Source organism: Grammomys surdaster, unplaced genomic scaffold, assembly GCF_004785775.1.
Source record: "Grammomys surdaster isolate TR1022 unplaced genomic scaffold, NIH_TR_1.0 185, whole genome shotgun sequence".
Classification (NCBI taxonomy): domain Eukaryota; kingdom Metazoa; phylum Chordata; class Mammalia; order Rodentia; family Muridae; genus Grammomys; species Grammomys surdaster.
In genome coordinates this window covers 4,064,126-4,083,036 of record NW_021604630.1, presented here as the reverse complement: position 1 = coordinate 4,083,036, position 18,911 = coordinate 4,064,126, and the positions used below count along the sequence as shown (strand labels likewise).

General features: G+C 46.4%; 1 protein-coding gene across 2 annotated transcripts in view; it reads left to right on the top strand.

Moving 5' to 3' along the window:
• The first annotated feature begins 305 nt into the window (after positions 1-305).
• The window catches only part of Rab11fip1 (RAB11 family interacting protein 1), a 31,001-nt gene continuing 12,395 nt past the window's right edge, over positions 306-18,911 (top strand). For both annotated transcript variants that reach the window (XM_028768273.1, XM_028768272.1), the window contains exons 1-2: positions 306-718; positions 17,409-17,851. In XM_028768273.1, coding sequence (XP_028624106.1) covers positions 342-718; positions 17,409-17,851 — 820 coding nt within the window. In that variant the 5' untranslated portion in view covers positions 306-341. The remainder of the gene's footprint in view (positions 719-17,408; positions 17,852-18,911) is intronic.

Below are 18,911 nucleotides of genomic sequence, written 5' to 3'. Positions count from 1 at the left end.
AACTGAGGCAAAATCTTAAGTAACCTACACAAGGTCACACATCGGCTGCTTGGCGGGGCAGGCTTGCTCCGGTTCCCTCGCACGGACTCAGGCAGCTGAGGACCACTTATTGCATCCTTACCTCTCTGATCCAAAAATCTTCAGGCAGCGCCAGCCCACGTGACCTTTAGGTTCCCCCTCCTTCTCTTAGAGGCCCGCCCCACGGGCAGGTGGCGCGCGGGCGCGGGGGCGTGGCGGGGGCGTGGCCGGAAGCCTTAAAGCCACTGTGAGCCGGGTGGGCGGGCCAGACCGAGGACAGCGGCTACTTTCTGGCTTCCTAGCCCGGTGCGGCGTCCGCCACCATGTCCCTGGCGGCCTCAGCGGGCCGGGGGCCGGGGACCATGTGGTCCCCTACACACGTGCAAGTGACGGTGCTACAGGCGCGGGGCCTGCGGGCCAAGGGTCCCGGGGGCACGAGCGACGCGTACGCGGTGATCCAGGTAGGCAAGGAGAAGTACGCCACGTCGGTGTCGGAGCGCAGCCTGGGCGCGCCCGTGTGGCGCGAGGAAGCCACCTTCGAGCTGCCGCCGCTGCTGTCCTCCGGGGCCGCGCCCGCCGCCGCCGCCACCCTGCAGCTCACCGTCCTGCACCGGGCGCTGCTCGGTCTCGATAAGTTCCTGGGCCGCGCCGAGGTGGACCTGCGGGATCTGCACCGGGATCAGGGCCGCAGGAAGAAGCAGTGAGTGGCCGCGGGGCGCGGGGAGTCGAGGGGAGGAAGGACGCTCGGGCAGCGCACCTTGGGGGCGAGCGTGGCAGCCACCGCGCCATGGGAGGGAAGTCTTTGGCTCCCCCTCGCCCGCAGTCTCACCTAACCCAGCTTCTCTTCTGGCTGTCAAGTTCCAGTTCTCCCAGTTGTGGGGGCTTTTGGAAGACAGGAGAACTTTTGAATCCTCAGGGCACCCTTTTAGACCGCACAGCACACTAAGCACTAGATAAAGTTCTGATGAACTGAAACAATATGCAGGTAGGAGAATTCCTATTACGTTGGATATCTGCTTTATCTTACATGGACGCTCCCCTGGGTGTTTTGTTGAGCTTGAGGCTTCGAGCTGAAAACCCTTGGGCCAGGGAGGGAAACCGATTGGTGTGAAAGCTCAATACTCCAGAGCTGGACGAGCGCTGGGAGGGTGGTTAGAAGAAAGGAGAGGATGAGAATGGGAGAAAACCACCAGCCTGGGGATTGCTGATTCTCTTGCCCACCTGATTCTACCCCTCGGAATGAACTCCAGAACAGTTTGTTGTTTGTCTGGGGGAATTAATGGTAGTTGATTGTTCCAAGATCTGTCACTGGCTCAGTAAAAGTGAACATTGTTGCTCTTTGGAGTTTGGTAAATTCTATCTGGTTCTAATTCCTGGTTCCGTGGCTACTCACTAGCCTACCTATGGCTCCTCAATTGAAGATTCTGACAGGACATCCTAACTCTGCAGAAAAATTTGGGCAAACCCCAGTTCACTTTATAGTCTTACAGATTAATTTGGGTTTTTTGTTGTTGTTGTTGTTCACTGCTGTTTGCAAAGGACGCCTTAACCAATGGAACCTTTGATTATGTTTATCTCATGTACCAAAGAGAGCTTGGATTAGCCTAGCTGGTTACTTTGCTTGACCTTATAGATGCCAGCTCTGTTACCACCAAAACCCTACAGGTTGAGAAACACACCCGTGTGTTCCTTCCTTGTACTTAGGATATGCTGGGCGTTTTAACTTTTTCTTGGGATGGGGCAGGAGCCAGAGGAGCTGAATTTTTCCAGGCTAGGAAAGCATTGTTTCAGCAAGCATATTTACAATTGAAATACCTGATTCATTCATTCTTTCTTTTGTGTGTGTGTGTGTGGCCACAGATTTTTAGGCATTTCTGAACACAGATTTTTAAAAGGAAAGCCTTGAAGCTAACTGGGGTATCCTGAAACATCCACTTACAAGCCATACTGTATCCGCAGAAGGGGAGCCAAAGTTACCCTTATTTCCTACCTTGATTAAATGACATTTGAGGGGCTTGGGTTGTTGGCTATTGGCTCTTTGACTTGCCCCATTCCAAGATGGATGTTCACGTTTCTATTTACTGTTTCCTTTATGACTATTTAATCCCCCTTGCAGGACAGATTACATCCCAGAGATAGGGGTTCCCCAGTCCTAGGTCTGATGTCCACTTGCTCCTGACTCATAGCTGGGTTGCTCTGCCTCCAAACACCCCAGTTTCCCTATTTATAAACGGAGCATGCTGCTATACCCTTAATTGGTGTTTGTAAAGGGTTGCTGCTTCCTGGGTGATGAAGCCAGCAGGGTGAAGGTTCAAAAGGCCCTGCACTACCGTGAGAGGGATGAAAACCTCCTTACACCCTCTTTCTTCTCCGTATCCTTTTCCCTCTTTTTCTCTAAGATAACCCTAAACCTACATGGTCACTCCTGTTTCTGTCACATGAGCTGGTTACCACTTAGTCACAACATTGACTGGCAGGGAGATTGTGCTTACTTAGTGGGTTTTTATAACTGACATAGGATGTCTTTGCTTTCCAAAAAGTAGGTGAAATCGCAAAGTTTCCATCTACTAGGAAGCTAGGGGCTTTCCCAGCTGCTGGGGGAACCCATTTAAACTAAGCCTGTATTACGCCCTTGTATAACAACAAGATGCCCTAGATAACTGAGAGGTGAAAAAAAAACGATACAGCCCAAGAGCTGGAAGTTTTAACAGGAAAAAAAACCAAAAAACAAAAAAAACCAAAAAACATGTTTGACTAGAAAATCAATTTGAACTAGTTATTAATGGTTTGATTATGTGTCCATCTTATGTGTTAAAAATCAGAAACAAAAGCTAAAATCTTGATCTGCTCTGTGTGTGTGTATCTAACAAAACAGGACAGGGGGTGATTTTTCTTAGAGTTTCAGACACTTAAATTTGAGGTCCGTTATCACATTAAGAGCCAACTTCTTAATGGTTCTGTTGATAAGCCCTATATAGCAGATTTACTTGCAGACAAGGAAACATGCTTTTTATCATGATTCTGAAGTTGCTGACCTCAAATTTAGTGTAATGACACACTTTGAAAGTGCCAAGTAGCCTAATATGTAGGACAGGATCCATTTAATAGCAAGGAATATGTGGCCTTCAGTTAGGAAAAATGGACAGGACTTAATATTACTCTTTTCAATCTGTTAAAGACCTGAGGTTTCAGTGGGCGTTGGTTAATAGTAGTGAGTTAAATACTGAGATGACAGCAGACATGAAGCAGAAGTATTTCAGGTAAGTAGCATGCAGGACCTCCAGCCCAGCTACCTAGTCTCGTGTAGTAGATTGCTTTAAAACAAAACCAGACAAACCTTAAGATGCTAAGAGCCATAAAATTTGGGAAATGATCTCTTAGAGGTAGTTTAAGATATTTATTCAGCCTGGGGAGCCGGAGGATCATTATGCAAGGAAACATCATAAAACTTACTACTGCAGTCATCTTCAGGATTTTAAGACAGGGAGGCAGTGGTGGAGGGTCCACTTCTTCCATCTGCTGAAACTCAAATGCCTGCCTCTGAAATACTGTAGAGGTTAGATATTTTGAAAATCTTTAAAAAAAAATAGTCAGGTGCTGAAATAAGTTACCAGTGGGGAAAAAAATTGGGTGATTAAAAATAAGCGCTGAGTCCTTGTTTTCCTAAGAGACTTAGCCTAGAGAAATGGCTTACCTGACCATAGAGGTCATGAAGTCACAAAAAGCTGCTGGAGATGCTGTTAGGCTTCTTTTTTGTTTGTTTTTCGAGACAGGGTTTCTCTGTGTAGTCCTGGCTGTCCTGGAACTCACTCTGTAGACCAGGCTGGCCTCGAACTCAGAAATCCGCCTGCCTCTGCCTCCCATGTGCTGGGATTAAAGCCGTGCGCCGCTGCCACCACCCGGCACGCTTAGGCTTCTTATGCACATTTAAACTGTTTTATAGCAGAATGGAAAATTCAAGGAATACTGTTTCTAGTTTCCTTTCTTTCTCGCTTTCTCTTTCTTCCTCCCCCCTCTCTCTTTCTCTCTCTTTCTTTTTCTCCCTCCCTCCCTTTCTCCTTCCTTCCTTCCTTCCTTCCTTCCTTCCTTCCTTTCTTTCTTCCTTTCTTTCTTTCTTTCTTTCTTGTAATTTTCCTTAAAGATAATGTTGGTCCTTCCTGGAAATGTTCATCTCAGCTGACAGGATGGGCCCCCCCTCCTACCCCAGTGTAGAAAACTGAGCTCCCGGATCTCTTGTAGATCCTGTGATAAACAACCCTCGCTCATGTTGGCTGTGGAATGAAATGAACATCAGAAGCATCAAAGTTGTCACCAGGTGATAGCATTACTAGTAATTTCACTTGTTAGACATTCAGTTAGCATAGAGGAAGTTCCGGCCCTGCCCCCTTCTCATCTCTAAAGTATATCCATTCTTTGCTAAAAAAATTTTTTTCTGGTACTAGGAATTGAACTCATGGCCTGACATATGCCAAGTGAGCTCTCTGAACCCTTGAACTCTATTCTCAACCCTCCAAAATACTTTTGTGTGAGTATGCGTGCATATATGCGGGTACAGGAAGAGGCCAGAGGTTGGCAGCAGGTGATTTCTTCAAGATTGTTCTCTTCTTCATTTATTAGGCAAGGTCTCTTTCAGTTGAGCTGAGAGTGTCTAGCTAGCTGGCTTGTTCTGGGGATCCCTTGTACCTGGCTCAGATTGCTGGTGGGCCAGCACACCTGTCTGACATTTACATGGATCCGAGGGGATTAGAACTCTGCTCTTCAGGGTTGTGAGGCAAGTGCTTTGCCCATTAAGTCATCTCTCCATCTTCCTTATTATCTGAGACAGGGTTTCTGGATGAACCTGGATCTCGTTACTGTGCCTAAGCTGGCTACCCAGTAAGCTGCAAGGTCCTATCTCTCTTTAGTTGCCCCAGTGCTGGGGTTACAGATACCTGCTTCTGTGCCTGGCTTTTGCATTGTGCTAGGATCCAAATTTGGGCCCTTATGCTTCCATGACAAGCACTTTCTACACTTCATCAGCTGGGCCAAAAATATTCTTTATGATTGCTGTGCGCCAGATGCCAGAGAGGCAGTATGCTTGCTTTGGGAAGTTCAGAGCCTTGTTGGGAAGTAGATCTTAACCAAAAGAACACAAGAAAAAAAAATAGTATACTGTGCTAAATCGTGGAGAGGGAAAGAACAAGCTATCAAAATCAAAAGATCAGCACTGGAGAGATGCCTGGCAGTTAAGAGCATTGGCTGCTGTTTCAGAGGACCAGGGTTCGATTCCCTGCGCTTATGTGGTGGCTAACAACTATCAATAACTACTGTTCTAAGGTTTCCAGTGCTGTCTTCTGGCCCCTAAGGACACTGCATGCACATGGTGAGCAGGCCTATGTGCAACGGAAACACACACACACACACACACACACACACACACACACAAAGTCAATATAAGAAATATATCCGAGAAAAAAGATTTATAAAATAAAAATGATCAGGGGCTGGAGAGATGGTTCAGCCGTTAAGAGCATTGTATACTCTTTCAGAAGTCCTGGGTTCGATTCCCTGCACTCACATGACAGCTCCCAGCTGTCTGGAACTCCTTTTCCAGGGCATTTGTTGCATTCTGTCCTCTGAGGCTACTGGATGGATGTAGTGCACTTACATCTGTGCAGACAAAATACCCATATGCACAAAATAAATAAATCTAAAAGGAAATTATTTTTTAAAAAATGATCAGTAAGAATGTGAAGAAAGCTATTGGAAAGGAGGACATGATGGGAAAACAGACCCAGCTATATGGGAGTTTGAGGCTCTCAAAGATCACCTGAGGCTGAGAATTCAAGGCTAGCCAAGGCTATACAGCAAGAGCCTATTTCATAAAGTAATAATAGGTAAGTCTTTGTTTTATGCTTACGGTGTTGGGGATTAAACCCAAGGGTATATGCATGCTGGGAATGTGCTGAACTACTGAGCTGAAGCCCCAGCTATGAATATTAATGGCCTCCGAGACATTTCTAAAGCATAAAGAAGAATCCAAGGGGCTGCTGTGCAAAGGCCCTGAGGTAGAAGTAGGGTAGGGCTAAATGGAAAGGAATGGCTTACATTGAAAGGAATTGGAGGTCACCGAGTGTTAAAAGGATATTTGATCCAATTTGTCCAAGCCCTTGAGTTAAAAGCGATTTGAACTTGGCCTAGTCCAGAATCCCACAGACCAGCTGGGAGGCTGTTGCAGTAATTGAGGCGGTGTGGTGGTGCCGTCAAATACGGTGATGGTTATGGAGAAGGCAAGTGGTGGATCCTTTCAGAAATATGTTATAGATTGAATTGCTCTAGAGGCCATGGGGCAGATTGACTGTGATGGGGGAATGGGGGTGGGGGGAGAAGGGATAAAATTAAACAGGTAAACTCTGGGAGCTGTGTGTTGAACATGAACCAGGAAACAGTTCTGCTTTCTTAACTCCAGCAATCACCCTGATACCAAGGTGAGGTCACCATGACAAAGACAACTTTGGGCAGTGCCACTTGTGAGCTGAGTCTTCTGTTGAAACCAGTGACTCTGTTGAAAGTGCCATTGAAAGCAGGGCGTGGATGCCTGTGTCTACAGATGCCGACTGTTTTAGTGCCGGCTGAGTACTTGCTTGGTAATTGTGTGGCTCGTGTGTGACCTCGTTGGAGTGTTCTGGCAAAGTTGATGATGTCACAGTTTCGAGGAATACAGGGCCCAGGAAAGGAAAACCTGTTACAACAGTGGGGAGGAGACCATCCCTGTGCAAAAAAATAACACTCAAGTATGTGAACCATTTATTTCACATCCGAGACAGCAAGTGGTGGGAAGCCTTGGGCCTTTTCCATCTTCCTAAATTCACTTTTTTCCAAAGCCTCTATAGTGTTTTTTTTTCTTTTTTTTTTTTTTTTTTTTGGTTTTTCAAGACAGGGTTTCTCTGTGTAGCCCTGGCTGTCCTGGAACTCACTCTGTAGACCAGGCTGGCCTCGAACTCAGAAATCCACCTGCCTCTGCCTCCCAAGTGCTGGGTTTAAAGGCATGCACCACCACCGCCTAGCTTCTCTACAGTGTTTCTATAGCTACTGTCTGAGGAAGAATTTTTTATAAGCAGTATCTGATAGGCCATTTGAATTGTAGCTGTTAAGTTTGAAATGCAATAATTATATTATAAGCAGTATGTGTACCTATTAAAATGCCATCAACTCCCAACATGTAGCTGCTTAGCTGTTCATTAAAACATTTTGCCATGGGAAATGTCGCTTCTCTTTTCCTTCTCAAAGGATGGTCAGTGCTGGCTTAATCTTAAGCTCCAGTAGTGAGCGGGAACTCAAGACCGAGGTGGAGGAGAGAGTGGGTAATAAGAGGCCTTTTGATCTTTATCTCTTACAGCAATTCCCAGTTGCCTTTGGCTCTGGATCTAGACAGGCCTCTAAACCTTTAGGGCCTTTGAATAATGCCTAAGCCATGTATTGGCAAGTGGGTCTTCCTCCCCACAAGGTGCCCCCAAGTCAGACAGAGTTCATGCCCCCGAGAGACCATGCCTGAGATGCCAGCTTTCACCTGACCACTTCCGTCTTGTTTATTGTGTGATCAGGGACTCAGTCATTGTTGAGAGTCAGTGAGTGGCTTACTGAGTGAATAGCTGAGATTCCTGCATGGTAATGGTAGTAGGCATTCAAGGGTTTTATTTGTTTGGCTAGTTGGTTGGTTGGTTTGAAACATGTAGCCCAGCCTGGCTTCAAACTCTTCATCCTGCAGCTTCTGCCTCCTGAGATCTAGAATTTCAGGGGTGCACTTCCACACCTGGTCAAGAGAGCCTCTTTTAAAAAATAGAAGTGTGTTGATAACCTAGTAGGGAAAAAGCAAGGGTCTGAGTGTCCAGGCTGTCCCCAGGGGACATGAGGAATGTGCTGTGGAAAGAAGAAAGGCAACTGTAATTATCTTCCCTGAATGCCGGCCTTTGAGTTACCCAAAGGGAAGGCATTTACAAGCAACCCCTGAGCCGTCCTGGAGATGTGGTCACCACACACTTCATTTTTCTGTATCCTTCTGTGATCAAGGGCACAGCTAAGCACCAGAAGTAGATCTTCCAGAAAGCCCAGCCTAAAAAGGCCCCTCGTTATCACCGACAATGGTGTCCGATCTATCTGAAGAGCAGCAGCGGCAGTGGTGGGCTGAGTCCTGGGGTATTCAGGGCCATGACCTCTTAGAGCACGCACGGTTCTCTCACTGAGAATGAATGTGACCTGGAGGTCACCAACATGGAACCTTTCATTTTTCCTAACCATTTGTTATTAAAGCGTGATTTAACATAAAATTCTTTGGGCGTGTTTTCTTCCTGCCTTGAACTTACAGTGATTATAAGATAAGCCGCATATTCTCTGCTCTGTTGCCAGGAGCTCAGAGAGGGAGTACCTCCATCTGTTTACAGGGTGAAGAGCCAACTGAACGTTCTTTGATGTTGCTCACCGGCTCACCGAAGTTTGTTTTCTCTTGGCCAAGGCATGGAGCACCAGCCTGTGCACTTTCTTTTCCCATCCTTGAACGCTGTTTTCATGAGAGATCTGTCACTGTCGTGATGAATTCCTTTGGCAAGCCAGGTGTGATACATTGATGGCAGTTAACCGGATCGCAGGGCTCCTTATAGAATAGTACCATTTGTGGCTTTCTGAAAGCTGATCAACTTTATAGGTAGACAGTTGTAGTAGGAGTGAAACGTAGGCTGACGTGTTGAAAAATGAGTTAAAATTTCTAATTTGTAGAAAGTCTTTCCGTATGGCTGCTTGAATTTTTGTTGTCTGCATAGAAGTCTGGTGATATGCTGCCACTGACGGCTCTGCCCAGTTGTATTGCTGATTGTAGGAGCTGTCGGTTCCCCCTTTCACCCACTGGTGTAAAAGCCCTAAAGGCCTTGGTGATGGTCTTGCTATACCTAACAAGTTCCAGAACATAGACTTTGATCATGGGATTTTTTTTTCTCTGTGTAGTGTAGCCCTGGCTGTCCCGGCTGATCATGGGATTTTTAAGTTCTCCCATTAAAAAAAAAAAAGAAGAAAAAGAAAAAAAGCTGGGCAGTGGTGGTGCACGCCTTTAATCCTAGCACTTGGGAGGCAGAGGCAGGTGGATTTCTGAGTTCGAGGCCAGCCTGGTCTACAGAGTGAGTTCCAGGACAGCCGGGGCTACACAGAGAAACCCTGTCTCGAAAAATCAAAAAAAGAAAAAGAAAAAAAAAAAACCTTCTGGAAATGACAGAAGAAAACTAAACTGAGATCCTATGATATTGATTGTGTAGGTTCAGGTGAATGTCTTCTATACCTTCAAATGCAAGTCCTTCGGTACTTACTTTAGATAGGCATGCTCGAGTATTTGGTAACTAACATAGTTAGGTCTATTTATCTTCTCGTCGGGAGCCTTCTGACGTTGGTCAGCTGCAGCATTCTCAGGTGTTGTGTTGCCATCAGACTAGGTGGTATGAAGATTATAAGTGGTAGCTTACAGGCTATTCCTCTAGGCTCTCCCGGGGGACCTAGCTACACCTGCTGCCTGGCAGAGGCTTCCCTCTCCCCCCCCCCCCCCCCCCCGGGCCTCCGGGGGTGCGGAGCGGGGGTGCCCCCCCCCCCCCCGGCTTTCTGTCCTTCTTTATCTATGCCCTATCCTCTTCTCTGCCCTCGTGGCTCTGCTCCTGTCTGTCTGTCTTCATGTCTGTCTGTCTATCTCTACCCCTTCTCCAGGTGCTCACTCCCCTCCCTTCCCCCCGAATAAGCCCCTTTATAACAGATCTGTTGCATGGTGTAATTTCTCAGGAACACTTTGGCACAGGCCCACCAGGTACCCTCTCGCCGTGTTATAGTCCATAACTATAAGGCATGTGCCATATGCTACAAATAAAATTGCCTGTGCGTTCAGATTCCGGCTAAGGAATAATTATAGCTGCAATTTACAGCAGGCTGCGTTCTAGACACTTAGATCATCTGAACTTTATGAAATCCTTCTAAAGCAGGTGCCCTCAGCCTTCTTTCCGAGGGGGAGCTGGAACTGGAGAAGAATTAGACAAAGTTGCACACGGTCTCTAAGTTCAAAACTGCTGACTGTACAGGAGGAAAAGAAACCCTAGAGGAAATGTACAAAACAGTCGTTGGACTAGCATGGTTTGAGTGTACTTTTAAAGCATACTTGGTTTGTCTTGTTCTTGTATCACGTCTGTCTTTTGTATGTGTCTGAGGGGTGGCTTTGGTTTTGCTTTCGTTTATTTCTTGCCATGTAGCCCAGTCTGGCCTAAAATTCTCAAATCCTCCTGCCTCAAGTCTCAGTGCTGCAGTTCCGAGTGAGCTCCACCATGCCCTGGTGTCTTGATTACTAAAGACTAGGCAATATAAAGACAGTACAAGGAAGATTTCTTTATCCCCCAACCCCTCTGTGTGTGTGTGTGTGTGTGTGTGTGTGTTTCACTACACATGTAAAGTTCAGAGGACAACTTGAGTCAGTTTGGTTCTTCCACCACAGGAGTCCCAGGGAGCTAACTCTGGTCATCAGAGTTGGCCACAGTGACGAATCTGCTAACCACCTCTGCGGCCTCCAAATTGTTCTTCACCTGCCTTTCCTCTCTCTGTGTGTGTGTGTGTTTTCTTCATGTCACTTACTAGCTCTTAGGACCAAGTTTGGTATCTCCTAATAAAGAGCCTTTTCAGTGCTACTAAAATGTTTTAGAGATGAGACTGTTCTCAGGATGGACTAGTTCCACCAGCAGCTGACATGACAGTAGGCAGAAGGGAGGACACAGGTGGAAGATTAGCCAATGGGTAAGTCTATAATCAAAGTTCGGCCCCGGTTGCCACCTACCCACCTCATTCCACAGCAAAACTCGCTAAACTGCATAGCTGCTGTAGAGGACACACTGCCAGCATGTTAGAGGCCGTAAACACCTCTGTCCCCGCGACTCCACACTGCTGCCACGCTATCCAGGGCAGAATTTTTTTTGAACCTTAGTGTCCCACAGTATGACATTCTGCCCTATTTATAATCGCTGGGGAAGACAGGTCCTGAGCTGCTGCATGAAATGTCCCTATCTAGGAAAAGACTGACTTGCCATCTGTGTAGGGTGCTGTTCTGTTCCTGCGCCTTCCTCCCAGGGGAGTCATAGTCGTCTGGGTTTTGATGCTGGGTTTCTATGGGGATGACACTGATGTGTGCCGCAGCCTGTAATTGAGATTTGTCCCTAAGAGAGAAATGGGTAGCTGTGCTGGCCCTGAACTCTAAGCTAGACCCCTGAGACCCTGAAATGAACACTGACACATCTGTAGAATGGTAAAGCTGTGGTCTTCTTGACTTTCCCGTTTCTGGACCCTTCTGGTATTCAAAGCAGATGCTATATTTATTAGACTTCTGAGAGTGGTGGCTTTGTATTTCTGTAGGGTCTCAAGTTAGTAGAGTCTTCGTGATGAAATTTGTACGTTAGTGGGAATGTCTTTTCACGTGGAATATTTTTACAATCTTCACAGTGAGGAAGTTTCAGGTACTGTCTCAGTGTTTAAAGTTAGAAATTAGCAGCGGGACTATCCTCCAGGCACAGTGAGTAAAGGCACATACTGCCAAACCCTTCAGCACCCAGTAGTTACTCTGAACCAGCCCCTACCAGGGGTGCTCACCATGGCGTGGTTGCTCACACACATGCAGTATGTGCGTGCGTGCACACAAATACATACCTAGATGAACAAATGTAATTTTCAGATTATTTATTTATTTGTTTGTTTGTTTTAGAAAAAGAAAGCAGGCAACTGCTGTCCCAGTGCAACTAGTGCTTTGTGATGCTGGTGCCCAGGCTCCTCCCTGTCAGGAGGCAGGCCATGGCCCCCTTCACCGCTCTAACTACAGTGCAGTGAGTTTGCATGGGGTCTTGAAGACTATGATTTCTCTCTGTGTGGCTGACTGTGGAATGTGGAGAGCATGTTTGCTCCAGCCACAGAACAGTTGTTTCTGAGGCGTTCCTCGTAGCCCTCTACCCACCCGTGCAAGCTTTACATCTGTAAGGGATGATTGGGAGATCTGTTTTTTCTCATCTGTGGAGGAAGATCCTGTCCTCCTCCACATTCCCTAATTCATCCTCCCTTCTTCCTCCTCCCTGTCCCCAACCAAGGAGAGGATCCATCTCGCTGTGTACCCAAGGCCAGTCTCCATGATCCTCCTGTCTCGGGCTCCCAAGTGCTAGGATTATACATGTGATTGTTGATCTCCTTAAGGCACTGTCGTAAACATGTAAGAGACATAGACAGCGTTTTATGTATATGTTTAGCTGTTAACTTGATCGCAGAATCCTAACCCCCCGCCACGCCCTGTCCCAAAGAACCCCTGCATATACGCCACAAGGTAGGTAGGTGATTTGGATAATGTGTATTTTTTTAGTTATAGGAACACAGACTGTCACTTGAGAGAATACAAAGCCGGTCGTTGCTTCTAGAAGAATGTGCGAAAGGGAGGACAAAAGTAAAGGGACCAAGTTTCTTGTTTTCTGCCATCCTGTGTGATTGGGGTTTTATCCTATTATTTAAAAATAGTATATATTAAATGTATTATTAATATATTTATATATACTATGTTACATATTAATATATTGAAAAATCCTATAGTTTTAGACTATCATATAAGGGTTAGACATACAGCCCAGTGGTGGAGCTCTTGCCTCATATACCTAAGCCCTTAGGTCTGAGTCATGCACCACATACCCACACAGGCTTACACATCAACCCCCAGAACATTTCTGTGAATCCTCCATCACTTTCTACAGGCTCAGAGGTCCTTTTAATTTCAAAGGACTAGATTTTAATTATAATAGTAACATATAAACGTTAATTTTCTAAATATAATTACAAATTATAAAGCATATACTAAATGATGTACTTTTAGGAGGGATAATTTGATGTTTTAGGTTTTTTGATAGGTGGAGGACTTTCTTCGTATCACGGGCTTCAAAATAAACTTGCTTCATGAGATTATGGCTGTCTTGCTGTACTCTGCCCTTTGGACAGAAAAATGAGCCCAACCCTGATCCCAAGATAACGGCCATGTTCTGGGGCTCTGTGAATGTAATGCTGGCACACATATATTGCTACTTTATGCTGTGTGGCCATGCTGGGCCGGATTATTTATTAACTGCTTCTCTGGGGGACAGGAATTAAGTGAATTAAAAAAAAAAAGGTTAAAGAAAAGAAAAACGCTGAAAAATGGAGTTGCTTGTAATGTTGAAGCCCACAGCCATAATCCGATTTGGGATTCCGGAGGGCGAGTCACTCATGAACTCTGTTAATGAAGTTTTCAGGCTCAAAGCCTGGGCTCTGGCAGATCAAAGGCTCGCCCACCAGCCCCTGAGTGCCACTAAAGAGACAAATCATAACTGAAAAACAGGAAAGGGGGTGTGTTCAACATGGCCACAGTGGGAAGAGGTCCAGCTGCCCCCAAGTCTGATTTGAGCTGAGTTTAAGTACAGGGCAAATGGCATGCATCACTAAGCAATCCTGTCATAGCGTGACCCCCCACCCCGTCATCATCCAACAGCCTTGCCTAGCTCCAGTGCACACCTTGTAAGAGTATCATATGGTAAGCTGCCAGAACTGTGTGAAATCTCTTCCTCGGAGACAGTTTCCTCTTCTAGTTGGCACCGGCCTTCACCCTGTTCCTTTCCTCACTGTGAGACTCCTGAGGAAATTTTAATATTTAGGACACAGGTGTCTCTTTAGAATATCTTGTCTGACTACAAGAACATAGCCCACAAGATCAATTTAGCAGGGCTCATAGGGGCTCACAGAGACTGTAACAGTCATAGATTCTGTATGGGTCTGAGCTAAGCCCTCTGCATATACGTTGTGATGTGAAGCTTGCTGTTCTTGTAAGACCCTTGACATCAAGAATGGGGCTTTCTCTGACTCTTGCCCGCACTTGAGATCTTTTTCCTCCTACTGGGTTGTCTTGTCCTGCTTTGATATGAGGGCATGTGATTAGCCTTATTGCAACTTGATATGCCATGTTCAGCTGATATCCCTGGGAGGCCTGCATGCGCTCTCTCTCTCAGAGAAGCAGGAGATGTAGATCTAGGGGGGTGGGGGAGGACTGAGAGGAGTAGAGGTAGAGAAACTGCAGTCAGTACACTGTGGGTGGCATTTGCCAGGGAGCTGGCTACCTCTGATTCACACCCCCAAAGGAGCCCTGCTGGCAGAATTCAGGTCTCCTTACGAAAATAAGCAGGAGTAACAGTATGTGATGTTTTTCCTCACATGTGATGCTGCAAGTTTCCAAAGCCAGTCCTGCTCCAGTGCAGTGTGCAGTAGTTGGTGGGAAGCATTCTGGGAGCTGGCTCTAAGTTTGCTTAAAATAAGCCCTTTGGCCCAGGAAACCTTTAGAAAGACAAGCCTGGTCCCAGGAATGGTCAGGTGGCATTCTCTGAAGGTCTTGAATGTGTTTGCATGCCTGACTGACAGAAAGCCTGGTGGAGAGGCACCCGCCCCTGTCCCTTCTTCCTGACTGGCCCTGATGCCCCGCAGCCCCTGCTGTGGTCATCTGAGCTTCTCCTTTTCAGGTTTCTACAAGTGATATTACAAAAGCCTAAACATCTTTCATCACCAAGGCAACTGTGACTATCAGGGAAGAAAAACACAAATAATCCTCTCAACCTCTTGACAAATATGCAAAGTATTCCAGGCCGGGCCAGGCCCTGGAAAGATAGAGGCTTGCAGAGAAGAATTGTTAAAAGACCTTCTTCTTCCGGGAGTGGCTGTTCCTCCCCCACCACTCCTTTACGTCTGTGTCTCAAAAACCATGAAAGATTTCTCTTTGCCAGTCGGGGCCAGCATCTCACATGACTTTGCTGGTCCTGGCTGCATCTCTTGATGCATGCACTTCATGTTTTTTTCCTGGCAGTTTTCTGTGCCGGATCTTCGTTGGTCATCTTATAGGTTATGGCTGGTGGCGAGCTATGCTGGCATTTCCCTCTCTCCTTTTATTTTGGGATATTTAAATTGAAAGTGTGTGCGCTGGGCTTTCCACTCTGCATTAGAGCACTTGCCCAGCACCCACAAGGCCTTGCAGTTCGTCCCTAGTACCCTACCACCACGCACACAAGTACACACCCTCGTTCCTGTGCATGTGCACACGCAAAGTGGAGTGGAAAGCATCTCAGACTCCACCCAGAAAGAATTTGAAAGTGAATCAGGAGAACGAGCTTAAAGCAAGCCTCTTGGTCAGGGAGAGTGGAGAGGGACTCAGAGAGTGCAGAATCCTTGCCGCGGTCTACAGCAGTTCCTAACCTTCCTTTCCCTCACCTGTAAAGTGAATGCAGGACCCACTACGTGCCATCCTGTGAGGCGCAAGTGAGCGAGATGCAGGGCGTGCTGTGAGTACGGCTTGGGGGTTAGGATTGTACTTTCCTGGGTGCAGAATGAATCAAATAGCTGGGGGTGGGGGACTGCGTGGGCGGTGGGGGGCGGCAGGGAGGGAGAAGGTAAGAAAGGAAGTCATGCTCATTTGGACAAAACCATCATTTCCTTAAACTCCAGGCCCTAAGCTTTTAAGTAGGTCACTGAAGGGAAAAAAAAAGTAAGCTCTCCATTTGTGAGGTGGCCTGTGGGTGGCTCTCTGGAGGCCAGGTATTGGGAGTTGTTGTCCCTTAATGGTTTGCAGTGAGTTGGGCTCCCAGTTCACTAGAGATCAGGTTTCCAGAAGGAAAATGAATGCCAAGGGAAATCCCCTTTCTGAAGTTTACAGTCAGGATCTGTCTGGTACCTTGTCATGTGCCATATCTTAAAGTAGCTTGTAAAGGACCATGTAAAATGTTTGAATGATGTTTGTAATATTCATCTTTGACAGCTAAGTCAGATGTAAATGCTTTCTGGTCAGGCTTTGATTACTTCAAATTATAATAAAATACAATTATATAATTGCATAATGTAAAATTATATGATAGAAAATGTGATAAAATTATGTAATAATTTAATGGCCTTTATTGAAAGAAAATATGACATTGGAAACCCCTCCCCCCCCAGACAGGGTTTTTCTGTATAGCCCTGGGTGTCCTAGAACTCACTCTGTAGACCAGGCTGGCCTTAATCCCAAATCTAGGATTAAAGGCATATGTCACCACTGCCTGGCTAAACATACCAGAATTTTTAACAAAGAAAAGAAAACATAGAGACAACGCACACAAAAAGCAAAACCTACAAAAACACAAAATCAGAAACCATAATATACAAGCCAAAATCAGTAAGGTTAAAAAAAAAAATTCTCAGACCAAGCAGCATGAGACAAAAGGTCGACAGAAATACTACTGAGATAATTTGTGTTGGCTAATACCACTGGGCATGGGGCCTGTGTGTCAGTGTGGTTTGTATATCCAGGGAGACTCCCTTGGAGAAACTAATGTTTCCTTTGCAAGCTGTTGTCAGTTGGAGATAGCTTTTGGGTTAGCGTGGGGATTTGTGTCCACTTCCCCTCTCAGCACCAGTAATCTGACTTGAACTTGAGCGTGCCCTGTGCATGCTGCCACGGACTCTGTGGGGGCATCTGTGTCCATCCTGTTATCTCGAAGGCCTTCTTTCCTTAACATTCTCTATTGCTCTGGCTTTTATAATCTTGCTGCCTCCTCTTCCACAGAGTTCTCTGAGCCAAGGGGAGAGATTTGATGGAGACCTCCCACTTAGGACTAGTGGTCCAAGATTTCTCACTGTCTGTGTGTTGTCTAGTTGTGGGTCTCTGTTAGTTCCTGTCTTTTGGGGTTTGTTTGCTTTTTGAGGTAGGGTCTCATTATGTAGCCATAGCTGGCCCAGAACTAGATATACAGACCAGGCTAGCCTCAAACTCACAGAGACCTGCCTTGGATTAAAGGCGTGTGCCACCACACCTGACTGCGGTAGGGTCTTGTATTTCCTAAGGTGGCCTCAAGCTCCTACCATGCCCACTGCCCCAGTAGCTGGAACTCTAGGCCTGCATCACTATGTCAAGTTCTTTATTTTTAGAAATAATTCATTAATGGATTATCATTATTATTATTCTAGCTGATTATAAGGGGTAGAACTGGAAGATAGAACTGAGTGGTACAGTACTTGTATAGTGCTCAAGGCCTTGGCTTTAACCCCTAGTAAGATGAGTACACTGAGTACACCAGACTACCTTTGTCTAGCATATGGGCCAAACAACTTCTTAGAAATAAACATTCAGGGCCAGAGCCAAGTGTTCTGTGGTCTGTTCTGCATGAATGTGTAAGTGAAAGGGAAGTTCTCCATTTCCCCCTTCATTGAGACAGAGTAGAAGTGCATTTGTGTAAGAGGTTAGAGCAGCAGAGAGGCAAGGATGCTGATGGGATCAGGAGCCCTGCTGGAGCTGGTTCCATCTAGATGTAACCTCCTCCTCTCCTTTATAGATGGTACACCTTGAAGTCCAAACCCGGAAAGAAGGACAAAGAGCGAGGAGAAATCGAGGTCGACATCCAGTTTATGAGAAACAACATGACAGCCAGCATGTTTGACCTCTCCATGAAAGACAAGTCTCGGAATCCGTTTGGAAAACTGAAGGACAAGATCAAAGGGAAGAATAAGGACAGTGCCTCCGACACCGCCTCGGCCATCGTCCCCAGCACGACACCCTCGGTCGACAGTGACGACGAGTCCTTCTCGAAAGACAAGAAGAAGAAGTCAAAGATCAAGACTTTGTTTTCCAAGTCGAGTCTGCAGAAGACACCGCTCTCCCAGTCCATGTCTGTCCTGCCCACTTCCAAGCCAGACAAAGTCCTGCTGCGAGCCGGAGACTTCCAGTCCCGGTGGGACGATGATGACAATGAGGATGAGTCCTCCTCCGCCTCGGATGGTGAGTTCCTGTCTTTGCTCACTCACCCTCCTCCTGGGTTTACCTGACTGTGCTCTGAGAAGGGAGAGGGAGGCCTTCAGGTTTTAGTTAACGACAGTGATGATGGTGAATGTTCTTCACAAAAGCTTTAGTCCTTAAGACTATACACATGTCTTCTACAAGGGTTTGGCTCACAGAATCAGTGCATTCGAGGGCTTCTGCTGCTGCTTGTTTTCCTCACAGTTCTGGGAATCTGGCCCAGGGCCTTGAGTGTTCTGGGCAAGAGCTCCTAACACTGCTACAAACCCCCAGCACCTACTGTATATGAAAGAAGACTATAGGACCTTGTGTGTGTCATATTTCAAATTTATCAGATGTCTGCTGAGCTTTATCATGTGCTTACCTCCTTTGTGGTATATCCCTGATGAAAGCTCAGTGGTCCAGCCTCCTTAACTCTGAATCGGAGAATTTGAACTTGAGCTACACTTACTGAATCTCTTTTAGTGGCCAGATTCCGTTACTCTTATCAAGAACATGGCCTTTTCCATTGGTTAACACTGGATTTCTTTAATTCTTCACCGCTGATTGTCCGGGCTGTTGGGAGGAGCCGTCTTGTGTGTTGTAGACTGCTTAGCATCTTCCTGTCGGTTACCGTGATTGGAAATCTGTCCAGAGGTTGACAGGTTGACAGATGCCCCTAGCCATTGCAACTGCTCATTTCCACCCCCCACCCCCACCTCCGGCTCTTCCTATCTTTGCAGAGCTGAGGCTCAAAATGACAGCATTGTGCATGCTGATCAAGGACACCACCACTGACCTATACCCCAAATCCCTCACTCTTTTCTTTTTTTTTTTTTTTTCATTGCTAGAGATTGAACCCCAGAGCCTTGATGCATGATAGACAAATGCTTTAACTCTGAGCTATATCCTCAGTCTCAGTTTTATTTAGTTGTGTGTGTGTGTGTGCACGTGTGTATATACTCTCATGCATGTAGGTCAGAGGATAGCTTGTGGGGCGTCATTCCTCTTTTGACCATGGGGGTCCTGGGAATTTAACGGAGGCCACTAGGCTTTACGGTCT